The 18,174-nt window shown below is 39.8% G+C and overlaps 2 protein-coding genes across 7 annotated transcripts in view; one reads left to right on the forward strand and one right to left on the reverse strand.

Moving 5' to 3' along the window:
* Surf1 (surfeit locus protein 1) overlaps nt 1–7,365 on the reverse strand; it is a 54,922-nt gene extending 47,557 nt beyond the window's left edge. For 2 of the 3 annotated variants that reach the window (XM_037413246.2, XM_075880246.1), the window contains exon 1: nt 7,249–7,365. In XM_037413246.2, the coding sequence (XP_037269143.1) occupies nt 7,249–7,266 (18 nt within the window). In that variant the 5' untranslated portion in view covers nt 7,267–7,365. Of the gene's footprint in view, nt 1–2,176; nt 2,201–7,248 lie in introns of those variants that run through there. The other variant, XM_075880245.1, reaches the window with a different exon arrangement.
* Nucleotides 7,366–7,474: 109 nt separating this feature from the next.
* LOC119160963 (rab-like protein 6) overlaps nt 7,475–18,174 on the forward strand; it is a 164,900-nt gene continuing 154,200 nt past the window's right edge. For all 4 annotated transcript variants that reach the window (XM_075880243.1, XM_037413247.2, XM_037413248.2 and 1 more), the window contains exon 1: nt 7,475–7,638. The gene's annotated coding sequence lies outside the window, so the exon portion shown is untranslated. The remainder of the gene's footprint in view (nt 7,639–18,174) is intronic.

Genomic DNA, 18,174 nt, shown 5'->3' on the forward strand with positions numbered 1-18,174 from the left:
TTCTGACTGACGACATGACGGGGTCCACATGACAGTGTGTTAGGATCTTCATGCTTATGGCCGGACTTATGGACGATGGCGACGTCAAATTCCTGCAGCCGCAAGCTGCACAGTGCTAGTCGTCCTGAAGGGTCATGCAGACTTGCCAACCGACAGAGGGCATGGTGGTCCGTCACTATTTTGAAGGGATAACCATAAAGGTACGGGTGAAACTTGGCGATTGCCCACACGACTGGGAGGCACTCTTTCTCCGTAGTGGAATAATTCGCCTCGGCACGGGATAGAGAGCGGCTGGTGTAGGCTATCACTCTTTCAATGTCATCTTGATGCTGAATGAGCACTGCACCAAGACCAATGTTACTAGCGTCAGTATGAATCTCCGTGTCAGCATCATCATCAAAATGAGCGAGAATGAGCACTGATTGCATGCGCTGTCGCATCTCATCAAAAGCTGCTTGTTGCTCGTTTTCCCAGACAAACGGCGTGTTGTCCCTCGTGAGACGAGTCAGGAGTTCTGCTATCAGTGAAAAGCCATGAAGGCGCACAAACCAAAGAAGGGCCGGACGGCTGTCTCATCGACAGGAGGTGGTAATTTGGCAACAGTGGCAAGCTTGTCTGGATCGGGCGGGACCCCTTCGGCGCTAACAACATGTCCAAGAAATTTGAATTCCTCATAGCGGAAGTGGCACATGTGGCTTTAGTCTGCCGATCAGATAGCCTGCGGCAGACTGTGCAGGCAGTGAAGGTGCTGCTCAAACGTGGCAGAAAAAACCACCACATCCTCAAGGTAGACAAGACAAGTCTGCTACTTGAGCCCTGTGAAGAGAGTGTCCATCATTCGCTGGAAAGTTGCCGGTGCTGAACACAAGCCAAAAGGAAGTACTCAAAATTGGTATAGGTTGCCTGGAGTCACGGAGGCTGTTTTCTCGTGGTCTTGCTGATCTACCTCAATTAGCCAGTACCCTCTTTTGAGATTGAGAGAAGTGAAATAATGGGCACGATGAAGTCTATCCAGCGAATTGTCGATATGCGACAGCGGGTACACATCCTTTTTGGTCCCACTGTTAAGGTTTTGTTAGTCAACGCAGAAGTGTAGTGACCCGTCCTTCTTTTTGACAAGAAAAGCTAGAGATTACCACGGGCTGTTGTATGGTTCGATAACGCCATCGTTAAGCATCTCGATGACTTGCGTACGTATCACATCACTTTCTTTAGTCGTCACGTGATAAGGGTACCGGTGTATTGGGCGTGCGTCCTCGTACGTGATGATCCTGTGTTGAGTGATGGATGTCTGGCGGATCTCTGAGGAACTTGAGAAGCAAGACCTGAACTCAAACAAGAGCGCTCACAGCGCAGTCTGGTTATCGGTGGACAGATCAGGATTGATGTAGCATGGCTCCCTGGGTGGGTCTGCAGCATCCATGGACTACCCAGCACCTCTACCAGTTTGTCATGATAATTCAAAAGTACTGGAGGGTTTATTAAACCACCGAGTACCTAGCTTCTGGACAATGCGTCAGTCGTGGCTGGCTCTCGAGCAGAGAAGTAACACGCGATCTTCTTTCTTGAGAGCCGCTTTTGCCTTTAACCCACTACGTGCGGGTGACAATATGAGTTTCAACTCGGCGCATGACATCACACAAAATGTGTCATGCAATAAAGAAAATAAAGTGAGGAATTTTCATCGTGACTTCTGCATGCTTCATCACAATCCAGTTTCCATGGCGAGCAATGGAGAGGCGGCAGCGAAAGTCTGCAGCTTAGAGAAGATTGGTCACCAGCCTTATAGCTAAGACCTGAGGCCAAGTGACTGCAACCGTTCTTTAAGCTGACAGAAAGATCTTCAAGGCAAAGAAACTGCTGCTGATGGTGAGAAACGGATTCAGTCCAAGGACATATTGCATAGAAAAGTTCAAACTATTTTTCGAAGGGCATAAAATGTTAGTTCAGGGCTCTGAAAAATATGATAATGTGAAGAGAGATTATAATAAAAAGTTGCAAATGTTTTCTTTCTATTGCAATTAAAGGGGCACTAAAGGCAACTCTTAAGTCGACGATGACTGTTGAAATAGCAGTCCAGAAACCTCATAGTGTTACTTTCTTGCCAAGGAAGGGCTTATTTTGAAATAAAATCTCATTTTAGTGGTCCGTATCGGGTTAGCGCTCTTCAAATTACCAGGCTCATCAGAATGTCTAATGTCACTGCTGCCTTGCACAACGTTCTCCGGCTTTAATGCACGGCCGCCGACACTATAGTAGCAGCTGAAAGAAAGTAGCGGGAGCCACAGCAGCAACAACGGCCATTGATCAATTTCCTGCCATTGGCTCTGAGATGGCAGGCGTTCAACTGGGCCCTGCTAGATGGCACGACCTGTCCAGTTAAACCAGACAAAAATGGAATTTTTGAACCACTCGCGCCATTTCTCAGAGTAACATCCAGTGGTTCTTTTTTTGATGAATCTAATAGAAACGAACAAGCAGCATTTTATTCCATCTCTTAATGCACAGAAGGTTCTTCATTTAGTGCAGCTAGTTTGATTACTAGAGATTAATTATAGGTGGTTTGTCTGACATCATCTGGATTATTTTGAGAATGTCCTACTGCGATGCATGTAATCTTGTGCAATCATTTTAATTTCACAGTAAGTAGGGCACTGCTGTTGATAATATTGCTGTTTTAGACGTCATCATACATTGAACTTTCACTCTGACGTGAATTCTTATTTGACTTTAGTGTTCCTTTAAAAGTTGGTGAGACCGATAACTTATGGAAATACATGTATACTTCATACTCATTACACAATACATGTAGATGTCAGCTAAATACACAGTGCCTCGAAATGAAATTTCTGACAGTACCGAGCTTCCCTCTTGCTTTGCCTTGACAGGGCATTCATAGAGTGAGTCAGGTAAGACTCTTTATGTCTTGACAGATAAAGAGAATTTGTAAACTGCTAACGAATTATGATATAGAAGAAAAATAAGAAACTAGCCTTTATGCAACACTATATATATATGATCAAACGTCATTTAAAAAAATCTGGCAGTGACGAGGTTATTTTAATCACATTTAGATTCCCAGAGGCGTATATTTTCATAATATCAAAGGTAGAGGAACTTTCTTGTTGCCACATTGGTACACCGGTCATGTAGGAACAGCGCAGCTTACAAATGTTGATTAGAAGGTATACATCCAGATGTTGCTGCCTGAAAGGATAAATGAAGCAACAAAAAAAGATGCTGCTCTACACACATTAGCCTTTATATTTCATTTTGTTACACTCAAATGGCTATTAAGCAGTACAGAATGGCACACTATAGGCAACTTATAAAGTACAGGGCTGGTCAAAAGTTGGCAAGCCACGCTTTCATTGAAATACATAGGATTGTGGCCAGTCAACTTTTGACCCCCTACCCTCTGTACCGTATTTACAAGCCATACTACACATTAAAAAAAGAAGGCTTGAACATAGCAGAGGCTTTACACAAAACATCCAATTCTGAACCTGCTATTGAACGATGGTGCAGTAATTCATACATTCAATGGCATTGCGGAGCTCGCGCTTGTCTTCTTCTTCGTCTCCATGCACTGGCGCATAGCAATATTATAAAAGACCTATAATAACTAACCAATTTCTGTCCCATATTAATTAAATAGTTAAGAAAACAGCAAGTTATTGATGAATTAGGTTATCAGCAAAGTATCTATGAACCCGCAGACTGCTCAACCATGGACAAAAAGGTTGAACAGCTGTGTGAGAAATAAGGCACCAAGCAGAACCTCTACTGCAGTTGCTTTCAGCATTGTGCCACTGTTGCTAGCTGCTCGTACATTCTACTGTGCAAGATATATTCTCCTTATCACTCTCACGTTGCAAGGGGCCAATTATATTTCTGAGGAACTCTGAAAAAAAAAAAAGCTTTTCAGTGCAATAGTCATTCTCCTCGCTTCCTCTAAAGTCAAATTTCATTTGTAAAGCCCCGCACATGACAATACAGCGCTGCGACCCCAAATGGTACAACATAAACATGTGATGCTACAGACTCTTGTTAAACCCCCCCCCCCCCCTCCCAAATATACCTCTTTAGAATGAAATCTTATGTTTACCTCACCTTAACTACAACAAGCAGCCAACCAATGTCAGAGCCTGGATTTGTTGTAAGGCACCAAGCCGGATTAGTTGGTTTACAATAATTTCAAAAACTTAACTGTGCCATTTGACATGGATGAAGACAAGTGAAGACTGTGTCCATCCTGTCTTTCACTCGTTTTTGTCTGTGTTGAATAACAGAGTTAATAAGAAGCCTTTAAAATCAATTACCTGTCATAAACTTTGCATGGGCCTTTTAGTGATTTTGAATCCGATTACGCAAGATAAAAATATAATGCACAAATGGTGCTACAAGTTGGAAACGCACATATTGACACGCTTTTCATTAAACAGGTCGTACTCATAACAGTGTTCGATACAGTGGATTCTAGATGTGTAAAATCTGAAGGAGATTGCAACACTTTACTATATTTCTAATTAAATGTAGCAGATGCAGGCCTCAAGTCATTGAATTCAATGCACAATGGTTACTTTTTTTCTTGCTGGTATGTTTCATTAAAACAAATCTTTCATTATGATAGTCAAAAGAGCTCCTTGTATGAGTAATTTACATTTTGAGGCATGCACTTTACTCAGTTTTGGTGTGGATTCGATGCCTTGTTTGACAGAAAATGCTGAAACAGTGCTGTTGTGTCAGCATGAATACTTACAAGGACAGGGGAAGTGATTTCCAAGTTGTTTTTGAAAAATGCAATGTTGTGTATTAAAGCAAAAACGAACTAGAACACTACATTTCTCTAAATATTTTGAGAGTGAATATCTCAATACTGGTTACTGGTTTCATCCTGACAACACATCATAAATGTATATGCCTTGCTGCCTTGCCTACCTGCAGTTTGTAAACTGGGGTATGCATCTTGAAGTAACTAATTAAAAAGTTTGTGAGTGAATCATTGATTCGCCATATGTACTACAATTTTTGTGCGAGTAATGCACACTGGTTTATGTAATCAAGCTCGGAGGCTACACTTAAGCTATCTGGGAGCAGTTATTCCGATTTCGAAAAATTCAATTTAAAAAACAAGCATAGCCTCCATCTAAATATTATGCATTGACTGTCTGACCTCTATGGTTCTTGGCAGCTGAACCATAGGTCGCGGGTTCGATCCCAGGCACTGCGGTCAAAATTTGACAAAGACGATATGGTAGAGACCTGTGTACTGTGTGATGTCAGTGCACGTTAAATAACACCAGATGGTCAAAGTGTTCGGAGCCCTCCGCAACAGCGTGCCTGATAATCATGTGCGAAAAATTCATAAACAACGGTTGTGTGATCGAGCCACATTTTGACAAGTGGACTTGTCTTCTCGATGGCTATAAACTATCGATATGTGGGGTTTAACGTCCCAAATCCACCATATGATTGAGAGGCGCCGTAGTGGAGGGCTCGGAAATTTCGAACCCCTGGGGTCCTTTAACGTGCACCCAAACCTGAGCACCCGGGCCTCCAGCATTTTCGCCTCTATCGAAATGCAAAACATCCTGCAACCTGCGGGTCAGCAGGCTAGAACCTTAGCCAATAGACCACTGTGGCGGGGCACGGCTATAAACTGAATTAGCTTTGAAGAAGGCAAGTTCACTTGTCAAAACGTCAGCTCAAGCAAACAACCCAATCACAGATTTTTTTTCATCACAAACTTTTATCTTCCCTTTTCTGTTGTCTTTTGAACTCATAATCATATGGTGGTTTTGAAATGCGACGCCCCTGACATGTCTGAACTCTGGTGGTGGCATCCACTTTTTACGTCACCCAGATGAAATGAGGGTTCAAAAAGTTCAGATAGTGTTGTATGTGCTCTGTAACTTAATGTTTGATGTCATTTTGCAGATGTACCAAGGTGTAGTATTGTAGTCGCGCTATACTACTAGAGCCAAGATATTTGCCACCGCGTGCCTTTTGATTGATTTATTTTATTTATTCATAATACACTTAAGGGAGGGCATTGCATGGGGGGGTGTACATTAAAAAACAAAAAATAAATGAAAAGATCAATACCAGCGCACAAAATATACCTGTAATGTGTTAGAAAAAAAACGTGGAATTCTTACAGAATTCTAGCAGGAACAACAATCATAACATAAATATGAAGCTTAGACATTGACTGATTACAAAGTAAATACATAGTAGCAGTGGGAAGGTCCCACATTACATTAAAATCACACTGATGCAAAATATGTTAATGCACACATCACAATACGGTATCACTCCGAAATCAATCTAAGCAATACTGTTTTCACGTAACAATGCTTGACAACATGATAAATCAATTTTTGTTGCAATGTATAACGATAGTTCAACAGTTAACATACACAAAGGAGAATAGCCTACGAATTAACTTTCCTCAATTGTAGATATACATTCGCTACACAGCTTCAGCCAAACTAGTAACGTTGGCTTCAGCTATCAAACTCTAAACTACAAGCCAATTTAATCCACACAATTCAATGTCAGATCGGTATTAGTGCCTCCTCTAAAAAGTTACAGAGGAGGCATTGATACTAATATACATTATTAACAGTCGCTTCACTCCCTACCACTAATCTAAAATAAAAATGGATTAGAATACAAGGGTTGAAGGAGAGCTGTTTTGTTCATCAATAAAAACATCCCACTGAACTGCCAACCTAATTATTGTGAGCTGGATCACCGGCGCTTCAGAATTACGCCACATTTTAGCGACTCGAGTTACAGCACCAAATTCTCTCTAACAAACAACCAGAAGCGTAACCACGGGGTGGAACACCGGGCTCATTATGAAACCAAACTATGTGGGTATCTCGAACAGTTGATGCAACGAGACCAGCCGATAAAGGACGCATTGATATAGCAGGCAGTGCTCGGGGTAACACGGCTGATTTGATTGCGAACATACAGCGATGTTGCTTGTTCGGTCACCGCTGCTTAGTACCGCGAATTACTTAACATCTAGCGTTAGTTAGCGCAGACTTCGGCGGAACAAACATGCGTCGTCTGCCAGAAGCGTAGCGCAGGTGTGCAAAATTGGAACAGGGGTAACGCTAACGATCAATTAAACCTTAGGTTCAAGTTGCGGCACCGAAGTCATTAGCTATACGACGCTCAGCACTTCTAAACAACAGAGAAAATCAGATTTTTGGTAAGAAAATACCAACTTACACACGCCTTTCCCTGCATAGTTCTGCTAGTTCTGCTACTGCGTAGCCAGGAAACCGTAGTGTCAGTTTCGAAATTAAACTATCAAATTGCCTAATTCTTTTGATTAAAAAAATTATAACAATTTGAAATTGTACTTCTTTGTACAAAAATTGTTTAGGTTTTTTATTTGTTTATTTTAGTGCGGTACTGTGGTTGTCATGTGGAACGGTTTTTGCGGATTTTAAAAATGGCGCTGTCAATAGGAGAGATGGGATCGGCCGCATACGTGGATGTTCTGTGAGCATATGGAGTGGCGTCACGTTCAACGCGCATAGTGATATGACACTCGCGCCGAATGTGCCGTGAAACGCGGGGTGTACCGGCATCTCGGCTCGCGTGAGAGACGGTCTGGTAAGACGTTCTCCACTTCATCGCTCCCCGTCGCGCGTCATTGTGTGACCGTCTTCTATACTTCTGCCAAATGGCGACTAATTCTGATTCACTGAATTTTTATTGCGCGATCATCAAACTTATCGTGTTTCTTCGCTGCCCCCCCCCCCCTAAGTGGCGCTGCATAGTCCACAAATAGGAATGTTTTTTTTTTTTTTTAACAATCGCGAGGGGTTACTTTCGCGCGCGCGCGATGTCGGCCCATGATTGATGAACCGTTGCGTGGAAACACTTTGATGATTATTAAGGTAGAAATTCTGCCCTACGGAACTACTGTAATTGTATCCACACTGCGGCATCTGAGCGCGCTTGCGGGTTATGAAACCTAGGATCATCTACTTCAATTTAACTAGGTCACATCATAAAGCGAGATCTCGGCGTTGAAGTTGATAATTAGAAAACAAAGTTGCTTCTTATCGCTTTTGCTCGTTGTTTTCTGGATCGCAGATAGGGGGATGCCCAGCGAGCTATAACAGCGGCGCGACTGAAAAATACCTTACAACTCTTTTTATTATTATTATTATTTCTGTCTCTACGTGATGGCCCTTCCATGTAGTACGCCGGCTCTCGGTGCAGCTGACTTTGACTCCGGGAAGGGTTTGCAGCTTTCCTTCTTTATCGCACTATCGCCTGTGTTCTCTATCGTGTTTTGCTGATCGAATGACACGTTATAAAGTCCGGGCTCTATCGCCAATCGAACAGGAAAGGACGAAGGTTACCCAAACACGAAAATTTCGATGCGCTAGACTTGTCTGAAACATCGCAGATGCAGTACTTCTTTGAAATATTTACGTAGGTTCCTCGTAGCGCGTAATGAGCGGAGTTAACTTTTGTGATAAGGCTAGGATAAGAATGACCGTAAGCAACGGAAAATCAGTCGGCACGACCGCGCCGCGGAACCGTCAGTCTTGAGCAAGAGCCTTCGTCATGTTTTTACTGCTTCTTTGTGCAAGGGAAACCAGATATGACTATGGCTACGTTAATAATTAAGCTTGTAAAGTGAACCTGTGGTTCTGGCATGAAGAGAATGAATACATTTGAGAAAATATAACTCATCACGGCAAAACATCTTCATGGACGTGCAAGGCTCCCTTGGTTAAATGCGTACTGTTACTGATTATTGTTATACATACAGTTGCCTCTGTACATGTCGAACTTCATGAGTTTCAGCAACACAGCAGCATCACACACCTTGTTGTCGTGCTTGATGTGTCTGCTATTTCTTGTCTTTTTTTACGCATGAACTATTTTGTGTGAACAGTTGGCACATATCATTAGGCTAGGGCACCTGACCTAGTGGGTATGATACTGGATCGCTGAGCTCAGTGCCTTTGTTGTATCCTTGCTGCAATATTTTGATTCCACAAAAAAAGGACAAGAAAACACCTTGCCAAAACTGGGAACCCAGAACCTTTGTGAAGGTTGTGGGTTTGATCCATACTGGCAGCAAGTTTTCTTTGACAGTCTCATTGTCCTTTATGTAATAAATACTGTACCTCAATTAAAAGCTACAAATAACAAGCACCAAGCCTTCCTTGGCTTTATATTTGTTACCTTTTAGTAGGGTTGAGAGCTGGGCTAGTTGGTGAGACATCATTTAACCATATGGTGTAGTAGCGCAAATTCGACGGGGGCGAAGAGAACAACTGTAATTGTCGTGTTTTCTTGTCCTCTTCGTCCCCGTCGAATTTGCGCTACTACACCATATGGTTAAATGATTTGTTACCTTTGTTTAGCCATGTCTAACAAAAAGTTTTCTTATCCATTAATCATCTTATGTTCATAACCAGGGTGTGGTTTTGTCAAATGACACCTCCGGCATTAACTTTTTTCTCAATTGTTAGTTGGTAATCATTTAATAACATGCGTAGTTGTGACAGAATGACATGAAGGACTGTTGGATTATTAGATTTCTCTTTGCTTTCCCACATTGTACCATATGCACAAACCATATTCCTTTACTCTGTAGGGCCTTAAAACTGTGTAAAAGCTTGTGTTTTCTAGCACAGTATATTGTATGAAGACACCAAGTTCATTCAATCTATCCAGTATGTTGTGTGTAAAGCTGGGGATAAAAAAGAAGAGTAATGTAGAATTAGTACAGACGCAAGTTGTAATTTTCTAGAGTTTAGAGACTAGGTGGGTTGGTTTGATTAAAGAGACTGACAATCGATTTTTCTTGTCCCAGTGTTATATGGCCCAATGAAGAGCCACCTCTGGGTCGCGTTTAAAGCTATAGCGGTTGATTCCAAAAGCACGTATATATTTTGTGTGCAGTAATTGTTTATTTGAGAAGGCACCAAAAAAGTTAAGGAAGAGTCCCTCCTCCAGCAATGCTGAGACCCTGTAGCGATGCTAATAGCACTCCTCGGAAATTGTTTATTACATTCAACGTGTGGCTTTCGTAGGAGTCAGTGCAACTGTGGTTAACCACCTTCGCTGGGGCATTTTCAATCATTTTTGAATATAAAAAGCTGGTAAAAAAGTTTTCCGAATGCTTGTTGTCGTATGAAGCCCCCTTACTGCCTTGCAAGCGAGGCGCTCCTTGTACCTTTCCAACTGGTCAGCAGGTGCCACTAGGCCCTCGGCTAATGACTTTGACATTGCACTCACCAGCATCGGATTATCAGCATACATCAAGCGAAGGTGGCTTCACCACCCCACCTTTGTTCTGCCAGTACTAACAAAGGCATATCTACACATTTTATGTTTGAAAAGGTATTAAAAGTGTGCTGCACTTTAACACAACTATAAAGACAATTAAATGCATTCATCAGTAAAGATTCACGTGATGGGGATCATATGCATCTTCACTTTTTTTGTCAGGTGAGATGCAAAAATTCATTTTTTGCAATGTTGTCAAGAAATAAAAATATATATCTCAGCTTAATAAGAAAAACAAGGTCTGTTTTTATTTTAGCCAGTACAGTAGACAATATTTTAATTAGTGGGATTATTTCAATTCACGTTGTGTATAATTGTCTGCCCCTATTATTTGGTGCTCCTTGTGCAGAGAGCGCACCTTCCCACGGTAGAAATGCTGGCAGCTGCAGTGTTAAATTGGAGCTGTTTCATAAAACAGTCTTGTCTTGCTACTATGTGACATTTGTTCTGAAGACATGGCACAGGTATATTTTTTTCTGCTGTGCACATCATAGAAGTCGGTTGCACGTGCCATGGCATTTGTTATTCTTTGGAATGCTATGAAGTTTGACGGTGTGAGAGAGAGGCCCTACCTGATTTTTTTTTTTACATTTCAAAATTCATTGAGCTCTACTCACTCAAATTTAAACAAATGTGTGGGTGAGAATATAGCACTTTTGTGCTCATTTGTGAATAGGATAGAGAGTAAAAATGTAGTGAGACTACAAGTTTCATTTCAAGGCACCAGTTGTAAAAATTTTAACATGTATAAATCCTAAAATCTGCTAGCATTGGCGGTAATGGTGGTGACTTAAAAAAAACTGATGAAAATATTTAGGACCAGTACTCGACTGTAGGGGTGGTTCGAAGTGAAAGAATTTTAATCTGCATGAATTTACTGAGGGCACTTGGCACCACTAGACATAGCTATTTGTTAATTGCTTCATACTGCTCCTTAGTGTGGTATAGAAAGGGTTCATCCTCACTCTCACAAAAATTTCATGAGTAATTCGAAAAGAGAGAAAATTAAGGCAACATCCTTCGTGCAGTGTTGCATGTCTTTTTAATAAACTTAGCATTGCTGTGAGCGAAGGCCCGGATAATTTTGAAATGATTGTATTGTTTGTTTTTTCTTCTTTGAAATTTGAATCTCTGAAACACACTATCTTGAACCAGTAACTCTTCTATCAAAACATTCACTGGATATGAAGGAATCTGTAGCCAACAAATTCTGAAAAAAATATTAATGAAGCTATGTGCATTTCTTTATGGATAGAAAAACTGAATGTTTCCCATCACTACTTTTTAGGTTTTCATTTTATTTCTAATAATTTACTATATGTTGAAAGTTGAGACTATTTGTTAAGAGGTGGTGATGCTCTAGCTAGTAATGTGTTATTGTTCTGCAATTTTTTTTTTGTCTGTTGTATAGGGCACAATTTTATACGTGCAGCCAACTCTGTTTACTTTCTTCACCACCCTGCTATCTGGGTGTTTGTTCGTTGGCCGCTTACTTTGCCCACTATTCTGCTGAGTGCGACTGTTGCTCTTCGTGAGTTGAGACTGTTAGAATGAGTCTGACCAATTAAATTTGATAAACACTTACATTGGCTAGCCGCCAGACAGATAGTGGGGACTCCAGCTGGCCGTGAGGACGGTCAAAGCACACATGAATTGACTGCCTTTCTTTGTTGTGTGTCGAAGGTGATAAAATTTGGCTATAGGGCTGGAAGAGGCCTATTTATAGATAGGATAGGTTTATCCCTCAGTCATATCTCTAAAGGCTTTAACTTTAGCAAAACATTGCTACAGAAGGCAATGTATAATGTGTGCAGAAATAGGCCATTTTGGCGAAATAGTAAAGGTATGCAAATACATGATAATAAGGGCTGCAGCGCGAGCACGAATGTGCTAGAAGAAACAGACGAAAGTCGAGGCACGGAAGGCAAAGAGGACAACACGAGCGCTGACTACCAACTGAATTTTATTATTCGCAGCACACATGATAATATGTACAACAGGCAACCTTTGAACAGCACACGTGAGCAACGTGACATATTGTGGGGAATGTTCTGATAAAGAGAAGGTACAAAAATGGCTAACCCTTATCTAAAAGCGCAAACTCTTTGTCATGCAAGGCCACCGAAGGTTGGCTCACGCATCCGTCACCATTTTTTCTAATAAAATACGCTTCAGCTATTTCCCGAGTTAACTTGTCCATGTGGCGTGCCAGCACAGTCACGCCCGGAAATATATATTTCCAATATATCTCATGGTTTGAAGAAGGTGGGCTCGAGATATGGTGTGGATGTAGTTTTATCAGCTCCGTGCAAAGTTTTGCAGAATGACGGATGAGCGACTTAGTGGAATCACCAAAAAAAGTTGGACATGGGCCGTAAAACACATAAATAAATTTGTAGATTGTGCAGTTGGTGTTGTTTACATGATTCCTTTAACGTGCGGTCGTTGTTATATAGGCCAAACTGGGCGGTGCATTAATAAAAGGTTAGGAGAACATATGAATGATATATGCAAAGGAATCAGTTCAAACCTTGTTTTGCACTAGAAAAGCTGCGGGTGCCGGCCTCGATTTCCGGGCGTGAGTGTGCTGGTACGCCACATGGACAAGTTAACTCGGGAAATAGCTGAAGCGTATTTTATTAGAAAAAATGGTGACGGATGCGTGAGCCAACCTTCGGTGGCCTTGCATGACAAAGAGTTTGCGCTTTTAGATAAGAATTAGCCATTTTTGTACCTTCTTTTTATCAGAACATTCCCCAGATTATGTCACGTTGCTCACATGTGCTGTTCAAAGGTTGCCTGTTGTATATATTATCATGTGTGCTGTGAATAATAAAATTCAGTTGGTAGTCAGCGCTCATGTTGTCCTCTTTGCCTTCCGTGCCTCGACTAAGTTATTATCATGAATTCAAACCAACTAGCCCAAATCGCCATTCTTCTTGTATGCAAATATTTGAAAATTTCGAGTAACGATCGAATAGTGTAGTATTTGATTTGGTATTCGAATGAGATAGTACATATTCGAAAATATTGGAAATATTGAATAGTTTTTTAATAATAAACACCGACAGGAGAACCCTAAAACAATGAGACTTTGGAACAGCCAAAGGTAATTCTTCTCTTAATTCCTAAAGTATCTGCGCGTAGCCCCAGCTTTTACAAGACTATCTACACTATATTGATTGCCGGATGAAAGTTTTTTTTTTCTGAAAAATCTACTTTTGCTCGCTTTTTACTGTGCTGAAGCTGTATCGCATTATACAGCTTCCGTCTTCATCTTGTAATGATTGCTTGCAGCTTCATTACTAACAACACATTTGTGTGTTGTATTTGTATAAATTCTTCTTGGAGACATATATTCAAACATTGTTACTTGCTTTCAGTCTGCAGGCCATATTGTGATGATAGGTTGATCTGCTTCATCACATCTTTAGCTGTATCTGCGATGTTTGATTAAAAATTATTTAGTTATTGTGCCCCAATTTTCTTTAAAATTGGGCGACGAAGTCTCACATTGCTAACGTTAGTGAATACTGTGTTTGAACCTACAGTTACAAAATATTACGAAGGCTTTGTACGAGCTTATCATAATTTTCATAATTGTGGTCTTTTGAGTTGATTAAAACTAACTGTAATGGTGTTTGGTAAAAATTTATGAATATCTAATTCAATTAAATTGCTGTGGTATTCTAGGACCTTTTTGAAAATAGTCTACTTACTATTCCAAAACTCTTCAAACAGTATTCGATTACTATTTATATTCGATTCGGTGTCATTGCAAATAGATTCGTATTAGATTCTATTGTGAAATTCACTATTCGCACACGTCTACTAATTAAGCTGTTCATGTGAAAGTCTTACTAAAGGTCATGCTTTTTTTCCTCTTTCTTCTATTGCACTGTCATCTAAGCATGTCATGGTAATCTTTTTACAACTTTGCTCATAAATTGGTGGCTTTCTTATCATCAAGCAGTGCTTTTACTGTATATTGGGTAATTGAATAATGAGTTTATATTATGTATTAACTTTCATACCGTAGTAATACTTTCAACAGCACTGTTTTTCTCCTATTTCTGAACAATTCTTGTACTTCTTTGTGTGTATATTTGTGTGTTGTACAAACATGATAAAAGGTTACCATAGCTTTGCTGTTCTTGTTAAAATACTTGCTATGTTTGTTATTACGTAACATGTCATGTCAGGCAAAATACCCATGAGCACTTATTGATAATGTTTTGAATACTCAGCTGAGATGCTGTTGAATCAGCTGTGATACTATCCTAAAATATTTTTACATATTTTAGTGCTTATAAATTTACTCGCACCATTTCCCCAGTACACTGCTACTGTTACATGCATTCTTTAAATTGTGTAATCCTGATTCCCTGATGCAGAGCCTTTATACAGCTCCTAAATACTGTTTGAGATTGAATTGTGTAATTTTAATGATGTCTACAACTGTCCTTTATATTTAATTACAAATATAGGACTGTTAAATTTAAATACTAAAGGTGGCCTTCTGTTTATATTTACTACAAGGCTAGTAATATATTTTGATGGGGACTATCATTATTTCATTTACTACCAAAGGTTTTTCTACTTGAGGATATCCTTTAGGTCTATGACGATGCCCTCAACAAAACTTGTAACTCAACAATTTTTTAAAATGATGCTCTATTGGGGTATGAAAAATTTCTGCAGTTTTTACTTTTGTATGCTCGTGTACACAGCTTAATCAGCAAGAAATAGCATCATAACACGACTAAAAATAATGACCTGAAAGCTAGTTGTTAATAGCATGCAATTACTGAAGTAGTTTATCATGTCATTAGTTCAAAGTTCTGCTTCAAACATGGTATGGTAAACAAACATATGAGCGAGACACACTTTGTGCTCACTATACCAGCTATCTTTTGTTTGCACTTTTTTCCATTAAAGTTGGCCTACAAAGGGAAAACACAGGAATTATATAAATTTTTTTAGTTTGATATATTTCCTGAGAAATAGTTATAAATGACCTAATAACGGTGGTGTAATGTCTGCCTTTTTCCTTAGCATAATGTTTCTTTTCAGATTTTCTGGCCACTATTTCTTTATTGACATGTCACCAGTCCTGACAGCTTGCTAGGTTTTGTATAGCTGATTGTAGCTGATAGATCACTCAGATTTCCTCAGTTTTTCTACTCGATTGCATGTAAAATGAAGAAATAATTTCGTAAGAAACTCATCGAAATTATTGAACAGGGTTTGTAGCATTTGAAAAAAAAAAAGAAATTGAATTCTTGTGTTTTTTTTTTTTTTTTTGTAGGAATCCCCACAGCTAGGTAACTTCAGAAATTTTTTGCTCCGGTGGATTATTAATACATAGCAGTTTATCAAAACAGATGTCCCGAACTTGTAAACTGCAGATGTTAGACCATGTAATGTGATCAAATTGGGGTGTATTTGATTGTGGTAAATAATACAATTTTGTCCACTTCAGGCTTTCAAAGTAATCGTGATATAGTTATTTACTTGTATCTTGTAGTTTTCAGAAACTTCACTTGAATGAAATATTGAGGGCTTAAATTGAGAATGATTTCTATTTATATAAATTTTTGTATGAATTTTATATGAAATATATATGAATTTTTATATGAATTTATATTTTATATCAATATCTGGAAATCTTTTTTTGTTGTTCTAGAAACTAGAATACAGTGCAGTTATTACTGAAAAAAAAATTTCTCCTTTCCAACATATATATACATGATTATAGCTTTTAATGGGAAGGTTCCTTTTATGGTTTGCAAAAAAAGGGCTCTTTACAGTACATGTAAGTATGTTTGGGGTGCAGCAATGAAATTCTAATTGTTTGCTTGCATAGGAATTTCGAACTTATTGATTAGATTGTGACTTGTAGTGTGACATGCGTGCGCAATAATGTCAAATGGTTAGAATTTCGAAATGCGTATTTTTGCTGAAGGTTTTTCATAACTTGCTAGGACTTAAATTTTTGGATGTGAACCAAATGCATTTTCGCAGGTGTTAAATGTACAGCCGCAACCACGCCTGTGTAGATCGTGTGAGCTGCCGGTTTTCGCTCTGTGGCGCGACACCTTGAGGCAGTTTCAGGCTCTGATGTGGTGTGTCAAGAGCATGTGCGGCCTTCTAGTCAGGCTGACCAAGTCGTAGCCTGAAACTGCCTCAGGGTGCCACCCCGCAGAGCAAAAACTCGCTGCTACCTCGCTGTGCACAGAGGTGGCTGCAACTGTACTGTTATTTTGCATACTGCATAACTATGAGCCTTATATTGGTAGTATTGTATAGAAATATATGGCATCATCCAAGTGGCAGGTTTTCATGCGAGCCTGAATCATGGGGCTTCTTGTTGTAATCGCTAACTAAGTTAAACAAGGTGTCTAGAAACTTGGAAAAGTCAGCGAATTTGTACCCTTCTGGAAAAGTCAGGGAATTTCTGTAAAATCTGGCCTGGTCATGGAAACTGAGGGCATTCTGTGCGCTCATCATAAAAATAGACATTACCATTGATCACAGCTTAAAAAAGCCATTCCTTCGGCTGCAAATACAGTGAACAGCAAGAATATACGTGAAAAAATAAAAAGCAGTGCGTAACTGTTGTTTCTTAGCAAGGACGCGAAAGGATACACCTACCAAAGGAATACAAAGTTTACTGATGTGTTGGCACCTGCTATGAAAGCCTTGTTCACAATAATAGCCATAAGAAAGGTACAGGGTATTAAATACGCCTAAGTATGTGACATAAGCACCGGGACTACATTGTTGGAATGTTCAGCATATGGGCAGTTGTCTGTGTGCACTGGTATTCCAAGTGCAGGCAGATACAAGCTTTTCTTTATCTAGAACATGCACGCTTCACCAATTGATTTAGTAGCCTGTAGATTCCATGTGTTTAGCAAAAGCATATGAAGTCACGCGTTGTCTCCTGACGTCATATTCGTGTTGTTTAACTTTTCTTGAAATCAAGGGTCTGGCCGGTGTACTGGTTGTCACAATTGTGGCAGCCTAAAGTGTAAAAAAGACTGCAGAAATTTTTGCTCGGCAACTTGTCCTTCACATTGTCTAAAGCCTTCCTTGGCTTTCATGTTAGTACATTCACTATTTTGATGTCTGTTCCTTCTACATATCGCACAGCGTATCTGGCTTTCCAATCACAACATTACACAGGTCGGTAAATTTGGGCAGGTTTGTCTTGACCATGATTTCGGCTCAGCTTGAAGGTCTGGCACAAATAGAACTGCCATTAGCTGAGGCTTGTCAGGATATTTGATGACTTTTGTTATTATTACTATCATTATTACTATTGATGATGCAACAGCAAACGTCCTCAGCTACACACTTATTGCTCGTAGCTCGCGTTTCAAGAGTATAGTTCGGTAACTTCATCTAAATTTGTCGTTTTAGTTTCTTGAAATAGTATTATTAAATCTGTGATAAGTCTTTAGCGTTATTTCCTTAGAAGAGTACACAAACAAAGGTAACCCGCCTGCATCTGTGATAAATCTGTGGAATAGAAGGAGCCGTTGTGACCGTACAGATTCGAACGTCGTTGCTTTAAACGCTACCCCTATCTTTCATTGCAGATATCTGAGGACTTTGTTGAACTATAAGACTCAGAGCCCTGAGAAATAAAACATCAACATGCATGTGCTAATCATAAAAAAAAAAAGCAAGCAAACAAATACAAAATTTGAAGCAACAGGAGGTTAATTAAAGCGATACAACTTCAATACAACCAAAGAAAGAAGGAGAGAAAATTATGCAGTGCGGCTCCGTTCTTGTGACATTGTTATAGTCATTTTCAAGTTTTTT

This window comes from Rhipicephalus microplus, chromosome X (genome assembly GCF_043290135.1).
Source record: "Rhipicephalus microplus isolate Deutch F79 chromosome X, USDA_Rmic, whole genome shotgun sequence".
Lineage (NCBI taxonomy): Eukaryota > Metazoa > Arthropoda > Arachnida > Ixodida > Ixodidae > Rhipicephalus > Rhipicephalus microplus.